The sequence below is a fragment of the Rana temporaria genome, chromosome 1, assembly GCF_905171775.1.
Source record: "Rana temporaria chromosome 1, aRanTem1.1, whole genome shotgun sequence".
Classification (NCBI taxonomy): domain Eukaryota; kingdom Metazoa; phylum Chordata; class Amphibia; order Anura; family Ranidae; genus Rana; species Rana temporaria.
Window position 1 is genome coordinate 320,010,785 of NC_053489.1, and position 12,350 is coordinate 320,023,134.

General features: G+C 39.9%; 1 protein-coding gene across 1 annotated transcript in view; it reads right to left on the bottom strand.

The window, feature by feature from the left end:
- ADAMTSL1 (ADAMTS like 1) overlaps window positions 1-12,350 on the bottom strand; it is a 409,336-nt gene that overhangs the window by 106,703 nt on the left and 290,283 nt on the right. Inside the window, exon 16 of the mRNA XM_040359956.1 lies at window positions 4,139-4,349. Coding sequence (XP_040215890.1) covers window positions 4,139-4,349 — 211 coding nt within the window. The remainder of the gene's footprint in view (window positions 1-4,138; window positions 4,350-12,350) is intronic.

Here is a 12,350-nt window from a genome sequence, read left to right on the forward strand (position 1 = left end):
GAAATGTAGCAGAAGACAGAGTTAATGTTTATGTTGTTCTGCTCTTATGGGTTTTGCACTGTTTCTATCTATAAAATGCTGCTGAAATCAAGATAAACCATTTCACTGGCATAACCCCAAAAATAACAATCTTTAAAAAAAAAGTACAGGTTTAAATTTATAGAGCTTCTTCTTTATCATCTTAAAGAATATAAGCTTTGATTACAATGAATCCATCTGCCAAAAAAAAGAAAGCTTTTAAATGCATCCAGATTTCTCAACTCTCTTGATTTTTCTACCCTATATTTTTACTAAGGGGAAACTCTTTGTAGTACACACAAGTAAATATGTAATGCCCTTCACCTGTTTGTGTTTATGGCTCAATTTAAGGATGTCTGAAATAACAGCTACAAATCAGCATCCGGTAAACAATTAAGTCCTGCTTCACACTGGGGCGATTTTCAGGCAATTTAGCACTGGAAATAGCCTTTTCTAAGCGCCGGAAAACTGCCTCCCATTCATTCCAGTATGTCTTTTCACACTGGGGCGGTGCGCTTGCGGGACGTTCGCAAAAGTCCTGCAAGGAGCAGCTTTCAGGCGGGTAGGGAGCACTGTATTTAGCACTCCCAAAACACCCTGCCCATTGGAATGAATGGGCAGCGCTTTCAAAGCGCCTTAAAAGCGTTTTGAAAGCGCTGCAAAACTGGACTTTTTACCCTTTTTGTTGGGTAAAAAGCACACCACTAGTGGCCAGAAAATGGCACAAAAGCGCAGCTTAAACAATGCTAAAGTGCCGCTAAGACAAGCAGTGCTTTAGAGCTTGCGGCCGCCGCTTTCAGTGTAAAAGGGATCTTATAGAGCAGCCAGAAATATACATGTGTTTAAAAGAATCAGATCCAGGAGATTCATGCACATATACATACTGAATATTTTTATAATATTTAATATTTAATTCTATGCATCTATGTGCAAACCTTCCCTAAGAACCTATGCTAATCATCTAAGAGATAATCAAAAAGATAATCTATACAAAGTGCACTGTGCAGTGCTCTTTGTATATACATATAACCTCTCTTTCAGAAAATAATTCCAATATATAGGGTTGCTTTACTAAAATTAATATAGACTGTTCACTTAGAAAAGCAAGTTTTTACTTTGTAAGGGAATTTTCCCATATGGTAGTGAATGAGGTAAAGATTTTCTGTTTTCAATTGTGCAAAAAAAATTATTCTTGCGTGTAATTAAGTATACTTTCCTAAAGTGAAGTTTTACTACATTCACTAAGCTAAGTGAAAATTTCCATGCAAGGAAAAATTCACTTTGCAAAGTACATATGTGAAATTCATTCAGTAATTCATCCACTTACTGTCTGTTTGCTAGTTCAATGGGACAGGAAGTGAAAGGGAACAGAAAGTGGGACATTTCTCCATGGCTGAGGATCTAACAATTTCCCACTATTTCCATTCTAGAAAAGTTCAAGAACGTTTTCTGAAGCTCCACTGTAAAAGAAAAATATGGAGCCTGCCATTTATGACCTCCATCTAAAAGTGCTACTTGCCTGACACTCATGCTGATCCCAATCTGTCACTGATCTATAACAAGCAAGGTAAGCCAGATCTTACAGCTAGGTAGAAGTCAGACCTTCTTATGTGCAGACCTGTCTGAGTCAGTTAAATCAAGCATTAAAGGGGTTGTAAAGGTACATTGTTTTCCTAAATATCTTCCTTTACCCTAGTGCAGTCCTCCTTCACTTACCTCTTCCTTCCATTTTGCTTTTAAATGTCCTTATTTCTTCTAAGAAATCCTCACTTCCTGTTCTTCTGTCTGTAACTAAACACAGTAAAGCAAGGCTTTCTCCCTGGTGTGGAGTGTCGTGCTCGCCCCCTCCCTTGGACTACTGGAGAGTCAGGACCTCCACTAACACACAGCTCCTTTCTCTATCTGCAACGTAGAGAGCATCCTGACTCTCATGTAGTCCAAGGAAGGGGCGAGCACGACACTCCACATCAGGGAGAAAGCCTTGCATTACTGTGTGGAGTAACAGACAGAAGAACAGGAAGTGAGCATTTCTCAGAAGAAATAAGGACATTTAAAAGCAAAAATCAAAGGATTAGGTAAGTGAAGGAGAACTGTACTAAGGTAAAGGAAGCTATTTAGGAAAAACAAACTAGTACCAATGTTTGTGTTACAGTGCAGCAAGCTAAAGAGTTTAAAAATGGTGCACAAATATGGGCCTAACAATGACAATATGAAATGTCCCTGAGCCAGTGGTGTCACTGAATGTAAAAAATTATACTGCATCAGTAGTATCATTGAAAGGATAAATGTCATTGGAAGGAAAAAATGTTCCTGCATCTGTGGTGTGACTGGAAGGAAAAATGTCTCTGCATCATTGGTGTCAAGGAAAGGAAAAAATATCTCTTTGTTGGTGGTCAGTCTGAGGAAGGCTCAGGAGTGCATACAGTACAAGGCGCAGGGCTCAAAAGTGCATATTACACAGGGTGCAGGGCTTAGCACACTGAAATATTTTGTTTTGGAATTTCGTGTTCGTCCGAAAAATGTATTTATTTAGTTACTCCCGAAATTCATTTTTATTTATTTTGTTTCATTATAAAATGCATTCGTCCGAAAATCCGAATTAATTAAGGTCGAATCTGTCAATTGAAGGCTTATGGTGTCTGTCAAATGTTCTAAGAAGATTTGACGGAGCAGCTAAACTGTACGATGCCGCAATTATACATTTCCGGTCGAATGTTCCGCTTACAAGCTATAGAAGAATTCTAATGTTGTATGACACTAGCAATAATTATATTTATGAATTATTATTACTAGTCAACTAACATTCAAATTCTTCTATGGGCCGAGCATTTGATCGAAAATGTATGATTGTGGCGTCGTACAGTTTAGCCGCTTGTCGAATCTTCTTAGAACTTTCGACAGACACCATAAGCCTTCAATGACAGATTCGACGTTCGTATGTTTTTCTCTGCTTCATCGAATCTTTGTCGTTCATGTCAAATGGTTTACCCCAACATTGTCTCTATAATGTCGAATCTTGTCTCTCTATGTAGAATAATCTTGGACTAATAGAGTTAAGGTTAGGCACATTCGACCACAGGTTTGATAGACACAGATTGCTATTGTCAGCATCATGTCGAATCTCCTATCTATATCGAACTGTTGTAGCAACGAAAACTAAAGAAAGCATTTTTTTATGTCGGATCTTTCGGATTTTTGATTCTGCGCATTCGTTTTCGTTTGTTAAAATGATAACGAAAATACCCAAAATTCGGACGAAAATGCATTTGGATGAAAACTAATGCACATGTCTACTCTATACAAGCCCTGAGAAAGGCACACTGGGACCTGTTATGAACACAGAGGCTGGCAGAGGGAGCAGGCTGCTTTGTTTACAGCAAGTAACACAGGGAGAAGGGAGAAACGTAAGCTCCCAGAGCCCACTCTCTATGTAGAGATGCAGTGCCCGGGGCACATGTCCCTTCTGCATTCCCCTTGTCCTGGCCTTGACTATATACCCAGAGGGTGAACTCAAAAATTATACAACATGGAAAGAAAACTGAAGAAAAGCCTGTATAATATAGCATCACTAGCACGTGCCCAAGGAAGCATGATCGCTAAATGTAACCCTTGTCATCAGCAGTTTTCCCATCTGTAACTCCAGAAGTTTCATTATTAATAATTTAATCCTTAAAGAGCAAAAATGAAAAGATTTTTTCCAGAGAGTACACTGTACATCAAAAACTATAAAAAAATTAATTTGGAAAGGAGCATCTGAAAATTATTTAACCAACTCTTTGAAATGTGCCTTGGTATATGTCATGATAATAATATTCACTATGTAGAGTAGGGTTTACTGTACACAAATCTCCCTATTATTATTATTATTTTTTTATACAGATTAGGTATTTTATTTAATAGGTGATACACCAGGGTTACTGCTCCCCATGCTATAAATTTAGCATGAGTCACAAACGATTTCCAAGGCTACATAAAGACATTTAAGACACACATAGCTTCTAGTTTTCTTAAAATTTACAGCAATGAATATTTTTTTTCTAAATGTAAGACTTTAGTTAGGCACACTCTTTAAGTATGTTATCACTACTTGATAACATTTTTGACAGATATCATGTCTTACCGGTTTCCACTCTGTAGTGTACCAGGAGGGTGGGCAGTCAAATCGGTTGCAGGCCTGCACCAAAATAGGTTTTGGCTGTCTACAGACATCATCCCCCAAAACAACAGTTTTATTTGTCTCCCGGGACAGAAGATGAGAGCAGAACACATCTCTGGTCTGTAATCCAACTCCACACGTCAAGCTGCATGAGCTCCAGTTCCCAATCTCCCACCTGGTGGAAAAAAGACACATTATAAAAAATTCTGTTAGTATGTATCGCTCTTAAGTGTCAGTATGTAGTTACAAGTTTACTTAATTTGCAAAATGCAGCCACAGTTAGCATGAATCACCCACATCCTGATTTATGGCAACTTGAGCATTTGGTTGCTTTTGTTCCCATTTTAGTAATAAAAACATCATGTATCATTTTTTGCATTTACACATTTTGCTATTTACAATACTTTATAAATGTCTATGTTTTCTAGCAGACAAAACTATTACCCAAATGAAAATTTCAGTAAATTACATAAAGTAGTAATGGGCTTTAGGGTTTATGGCTGATGTGTCAGAATCCTAATAAATTCTGCACTGGGTTCTGGAGCCTGTAGGCTTTGCAGAACCTTGGCCACCATTTCTAGGTCCACATCTTACTTAGAGATGACCTTTGTTCTTAGTCTCAGCTGCAACCAGTGAAAAGAAGAATATTTACTCTAGTTTCTATAGTTAAATGCAAGGATATTCTTTGGAAAACCTTGGGTAGCTATTGTCCGCGGACCGTTTTCATCGGACATGTCTGCTGGGATCATTTGGTCTGATGTGTGTACACACCATCAGACCAAATTCCCCGCGGACAGAATACGCCGTGACGATGCGGCGACGATGACGCGGCAACGTGCGCGACCCAGGAAGTTCAATGCTTCCACGCATGCGTTGAATCACTTTGACGCATGCGAGGGATTTCGGCCCAGCGGACATGTCCGATGAGTCGTACTAATCATTGGACATGTCCAACGGACAGGCTTCCAGCGGACATGTTTCTTAGCATGCTAAGAAACATTTGTCCGCTGGAAACCTGTCCGCTAGCCCAGGAATCCGGTCCGCTAGGCCGTACACGCGGACCAGTTTCAGCAGACATGTTCGGTCGTGTGTACGAGGCCTAACTCTGTTCCAGTCTTTCTCCAAAAAGACAATTATTTCCCTGCTGGACATCACCATCTTGCCTCCTGCACAGCAAAGACAATTAAAAGTTAGAATGTCAAGTACATCAAATACACCTCTTTCTGTGCTAGTTATGAGACACTGTTCTTTGCATATATCAGAACCCAGGAGGAGCGGTTAGAGATAAAGGCGTTGTTTGCAAAAGAATTCAAAATCTGCATATTGGTTACAGCTCCTCAATGTACCATAGGCAAACCATGCCTCGCTCCAGGCTTTACTCATCTCTCTTCTCTCCCGACTGCAAGAGCTGGCTTTCCAGTTGTGAGCCACTGTACATGTACCCATTAAATAATCTAAAACAAAGGAAGGGAGAGTCACTCGCCATAAAAGCCAAATTCTAATTTATTCAATCCAAACGATGCACAGAGAGTTCACCAGGTGCCATGACAGCCCCAACGAATTTCACTCCTCCCAGTGAAACTAGTTGGGGCTGTCATGGCACCAGGTGAAATGCTTGTGCATCATTTGGTTTTAGAAGTTGGCTTAAATGGTAAATGGCTCTCCCTTCATTTGTTTTTGTTAAAAACTTTTTTAAACCTGACTAGATTTAGCCGATTTTGCAGAAAGAATGAGTGTTTATAAGGACAGGAGAGATTTACTTTAGGCTAAATCTCAAAATTAACTCCTCCTCGATAACAAAAGTTATTCCTTAGATATATATTTATTACATATTTAGGATAATACATCTGAAATTGTAAAAATGTTATATAACAGTATAATTAGTTCAGTAAATCTAAGTTGTTATAATGAAATACAGATATGAAGATAAAATAACATCTAAGAGTTTTTTTCGGGACTATGCAGAGGCTAACAAGAAATGCTTCATTACAGAAAAATAAACTTACAGATCATCTTTAATATAAACCAGACAATGTTACACTGCATTTCTCATGGTTATTATAAAGTATAGTCAATTATAAAGCAATTTGTTGATTGACTCTTTAAATAACTGAAAGATTGGGAAACAGATAAATGATGCACTATATGAAGTAGGTCACATCTTTTCAGATACAATTTTGGACATTTGGCAGCAAGAAATTCCACATCAGTGAGAGATTTTGTTTTCAGAACGAAAAGTTAAGTGGAATAATCATGGCTTGCCTTATCAACCACAGTTTGCCTAAGTGTCATATAAGGGGGCTGATGTGCAGCAATGAATAAATGTGCTCAAGAATGGGCAATAACCACAAGCATTAATCTTTCACACATGTGTGTAAAAGTGAACTTAGCACCACTCTCCTGACATTGCTCATTTAGTTGACTAAGAACACGTGTAGACAATAACTTAACGTCAGGGCTGAAGTGGAGGAAATTGCAACCAATTGTACAAATGGATTACAGTAATTCAGAGTATAATGGCAGTGATCTGACACTGCCCAATGAAGCATATAATGAAATAAAGATAAAACCAGCAAAAGGCAATGCTGTAATCCCATAGCTGAAGTTAGATTAGGTAAAGGAAAAATAATCGGCTAGTGCTTTGTAAAATAAGATAGTTGTAGATAAGAATCACCGTTTTTATATCTCCAGAGCTGTTTCCACAGGGACTCTATAAAATTCATGGTACAATATAATTATTTTAAACCAGAATACTTTGAATGTGTGAGAGGTTTTCCATGGCAGTGTTACAGTGTCATATCATATATTATAGGAGCTGGAATGCACTTTTTATGGCTTATGAATCAAGTAGGTTTTTATAGAAGCATGTAAGACAAATGCTGGTCAAAAAATACATCTCTCCAATAGATGTACATTTACCAATGTTTTGTCTCTTTAAAAAACACTTGAAGTGCAAATAAATACTTGCATTTTTTCTGTACCGGGAATCCAGTGAGCTCATAAGAACATGTGCACCATACTTGTGCTGCACTAAATTCCCAAGTGGTTCTATTAGTTCTGCCTAGTACTCTTCTGTGGACTGCAGATTCCCACTCTTCCCTGAGGAGCAGGAAACCTAGGGTTCAATTCCTGTCACGGCCACAAAGCAAAGAATTGTGGCCGCAGCATCTTTAAGAACTGGTATGCTGCAATAAATCACATTTTTGTTCTGGGTTTAGATCCATTTTATCTTCTCAGATGAAACACCAAAACAAAAGCTGGGCATAAACATATGCTGGTGGCAAGATGCATGGGCATAGCCTGTGTCTTTCTTTTAGCTTTTGTTTTCACCTTCTCCTACCTAAAATGCAATTATAACTCAAAATATGTTCTCACTGAACGTGCACTACTCTCTCTTTCTATATAACCTAGAAGTGAAGATGGTTAGCAAGTAAAGTATGGGTAGAAAAAATTCTAATAATTGACAGCAATGTATTTCATGTTATAGAAGTAGGATTACATCATTTCTGTTGGAATTTCTGCATCAGTGTACCATTATTCATGGGTCCCCAAGAAAAAAGTGTTTTTCAGTTAAGCTGTCTGGCATCAATACAATACTTTGTGTAGAAATTCTAAAAACTGTCAGAGGCCATTTGGAGCCCTGTAGCTATATATACATTCAGTAAAGTAGGGAGACACATTTATCTGTAGTGCTTACTCCCTAGGGGCCGCTGAGGATATGCCCAGTTCTCACGCACACTGACAATAATGGCTTCATCTAGGGGAATGTCTTTTTACTATTCATTGCTGAAGAACATGAACAAGAGAGGGGTTTAGGGTCACAAGATAATAACAATCTATGGGAGGACAAAACTAAAAAAATTCTTACAGGAGCAGGCACGGTCCTAAATCAGGTGTTACTCACAATGTCCCAGGAGCTGTCTACCATCCAGCATCCACATGTAGATCCACAGTGAGGTAGATAAAAGATCCTTCTTCAGACCTAAAAGGACAGTGCCCTCCAGCAAATAATCCTTTGACAATCTTCTCCAGGCCCTCAACCCAACTCTTTCTGAGACCCAGACTGCAACTCTTGATTCAGTAGCTTTCTTCGGGGTGGCAGCCCCAGGAGAACTGGAACCCTCACTTTTTCTTTCCTATTGGTTGAACTAGATGGACTTGTGTATTTTTTGAGCCAGACTAACTATGTAACTATGTAGAAGAACACTCTGCAAAGGCCTCCCAAGCATGCATCACCTCCCCGGCCATGTTCTGGACGCCTCCTTCCAGGGAATGGCTGAGGTGTGATATATATTCATACTGGACATTTGACTGTTCCTGCCCCATATTCTGGAAGCTCCGTTCACAAGCAGGTGAGAGGAATCAAATGCCCAGCTAGGAAACCCTGACCAGACAAAAATAATCAATTGCTGCTCCACTGACTGCAGTGGAGCCAAAAACTAAATTTAGCATATCATATTCTCAACTGATAACTCAAAAGAACACTATCAACAGTGCTTACCTTTTATAACATCTCATTTAAAAATCCTTGTCAGATATGGGTAGCATAGTTTATTTTTCAACAGGTGTTGGAAAAATATTTTAATGATCATGTACAATATATGAGCAGAATCTTGATTTGTGGCATTTGATCAGTCTATAAAAGACTCTTGTACCACCTTGATACTCTTTAAACAGGAGTTCCATCCTTTTTTTATGTTTATTAAACGTCAGCAGCTACAAACAGCATAGCTGCTGGCTTTTAATAAACATACACTTACCTGCTCCACTGTCCAGTGCCACACCGCCCGGAGCTCCGCTCCTCTCCCCCCCTCTCCGCCGGCACCTCCATCCTTATTGTGGGCACCCGGCCGTGACAGCTTTCGGCTTCACGGCCGGGCACTCACTGCGCATGCGCGAGCGGCGCTGCGCTACCTGATTGGACAGGCGATCGTCTGGGACCTGTCACGTGTCCCAGGCGATCGCCTACAGGGAGGGTCGCCGTAGGCGATATGACGTATCGCCTAGGCGGTCCCTGGGCGGAAGGAGGAAGTGGGACAGGACGTCCCACTCCTCCTGAAGCCCCCACTCCCCCCCCCAAAAAAAATTACATGCCAAATGTGGCATGTAAGGGGGGCGAGGAGTAGTTTAAGCGGAAGTTCCACTTTTGGGGGGAACTCCGTTTTAAACATATACACACTTTGATAGTGTTTTATAACATGCATTCTCTTAGTAAGTTGTAGTTGTAATATTGGATTGCAGGTAAGGTCAAGCAATCCTGTACTGAAAAATAATAAAAAGATTTTGTGAAATATATTTTTTACTCTGACTGTACCTATTTTATCATGCCTAACTTCACAACTTTGCATTGTGGTAACAAGTGTTTCCACACTGCATGGTATCATATCATGCATGCATTAGTGCAGTGCAGAACCATTCATTTTGTATGCCACTTCAATGCAATAAAGGAACACACTTGCATTGAAGCTCCCAGAAATGCCCAGTAATGCGCTACATTGTTGCTAAAAAAGGACCAAGTGAGGTTTTTGGTTCACTGGCTTGCATGGGCAGCAAATTTAAAATGAATGGGCTACCTTAACGTAATGCAATTTAATGCAAAAATAACACGTGTCGTTATTATTATACAGGATTTATAGATCACCAATAGTTTGTGCAGTGCTTTACAAAATTAAGGATGAAAGCACAGTTGAAATACCACCCAAAACATGAGGGTGCAGAGGAGCTTATCATTAATAACATACCAAGTAGGTGTGACGTCACCTTAGACCATGCCAATTAAGCCATTCCTACCTTGCACTACAGTGTGTGAAGTGTGGCACTTATTAACCTGCTCTCTTAAAGTGGTAGTAAACTCTGTACTACCACTTTAACCTACAGGTAAGCCTATAATAAGGCTTACTTGTAGGTATAAAGAATATCTCCTAAGCCTTACATGTTTAGGAGATATTCCCCCCGCAATGCGCCGCTGACTGCAGAGGCGCATGCGCAGCGGGGATCCTTGGCTAAAGGGCCGGCAGCCGCCGGACCTTGCTGGAGAGAAGTCTCCCGTGACGACATTGCCGCTCCAGCCAATCACAGCGCTGGAGCGGCGATACCTGGAAGACACGCCAAAGAGAAAGATGACATCTCCCTCGGCATGGACCAGGTAAGTTCCTCTCACCTCGTTCCAAGGTAAGTATTTCATAATCAGCTAGTATGCGGAGAGGAAAACAGAATCTGGGAAGGTATCTCAAGCTGTGAAAGTTATATATACTATTTCCTTTTTTTTATCAGGCTGGATAGTGATGTGTGTTATATATGCAGTTCTCCTTTGATACACTGCAGTTGTGTCATGTGAGCAAGAGATACCATACAGTTAGTCATTATTTCCAGTGGTAAACGTTGACTGTTAAAAATAGAAATGTGGAGAAAATGAACCATCTGCAAAAAATAAGGAAGTGCACCATCTTTGTTTTTATCTGGATCACACATTTTCATGGATGCTGTTCCAAACAGCTGACATGAGAGAAAACATGTGAACATTCCAGGTTCTAGGTCTGCAGAGCAGCTGTTTTGTGCACAGTGTTCCATTAGAGAGAATCACAAATCTGCTTAGTATGAGCTGACCTCTGTGATCCAAGGCTACAAAACTGCTCTGTAATGTGGTCTAATTTGTCAATCCAGTGATTGTGCAAAACCAGTTTGCATTATTGCTCAAAGGAAACTGAAATGTACCTTTACCATTCAACCAAACATTTTTAACATTTTCAAAAAAGAATTATGAAAAAAAAAACACATCCAGACACCCACTACAGGGTATGATGGCGTATGTAAAATAATTACCGTATAATAATATTACCAACATACATAAAGTGTATTTAGAATAAATGCACATGTAGCTGTGCATGTGCTAGTAAGGGGGTTTCTACCCAGCCTTACCAACAGAAAATCTCGAAAAGCTCCAAGCAAAAAAATAAGAAATGGTTATTGCTCCAAAGAGGCTTGCAGTTTCAATAGATTCAATTATGCTTTTAGCATAACTAGAAAAGGCAATTGTTATAACAATGCTACTGTATTCTATGTAGTATTATTATTATTATTATATGTATTGTATGTATGAGTGAACAGCTTAACATTTGTAAATAATAATTGTTTGGTGTATTAATTAAAACATGTTTCCTGTGAGTTTTTCACACAAGCATCATCCATTTATCCAATTTTACAGGGGTTACAGAAGCTAACAACTACTGTATTTATCTGTGTATAATACACACAGGCGTATAACACGCACCCTAACTTTAACCACTTCCTTACTGGGCACATATACCCCTTCCTGACCAGGTGAAATTTCAGCTTGTGGCACTGCGTCACTTTAACTGACAATTGCGCGGTCGTGCGACGTGGCTCCCAAACAAAATTGACGTCCTTTTTTTCCCACAAATAGAGCTTTCTTTTGGTGGTATTTGATCGCCAATTTTGAAAAAAAACACTATTTTTTACTTGTTGCTATAATAAATAGCCCATTTTTTTAAAAAAAAATAATTTTTTCTCAGTCTAGCCGATACGTATTCTTCTACATATTTTTGGGGAAAAACAATAAAAAAAATCGCAAGAAGCGTCTGGTTTTCGCAAAAGTTATTGCGCTTACAAAATAGGGGACAGAATTATTATTATTTTTTATTATTTTTTATTTTACTACTAATGGCGGCGATCAGCATTTTTTTCGTGACTGCGACGTTATGGCGGACACATCGGACACTTTTGACACATTTTTGGCGCCATTCACATTTATACAGCGATCAGTGCTATAAATATGCACTAATTACTTTATAAATGTGACTGGCATTGAAGGGGTTAACACTAGGGGGTGAGGAAGGGGTTAAATGTGTACCCTAAATTGTGTTCTAACTGTAGGTGGAGGGGGGGTGACTGGGGGAGGTGACCGATCTATGTCCCTATGTACAAGGGACACAGATCGGTCTCCTCTCTCCCCTGACAGGACGTGGAGCTCTGTGTTTACACACAGAGCTCCACATCTTGTCCCTGTAGCTGCCGATTGCGAGTCCCTGGCGGACATCACGGCCGCCAGGCACTCGCATTGGCATCTCAGCGATGCGGCGAGCACGCGCGCGCCGCCGTCGGATGCGCGCGCGCCGCTGGATGCGCGCGCAGGCCGTGTTTTTACGGCCTGTTAGAG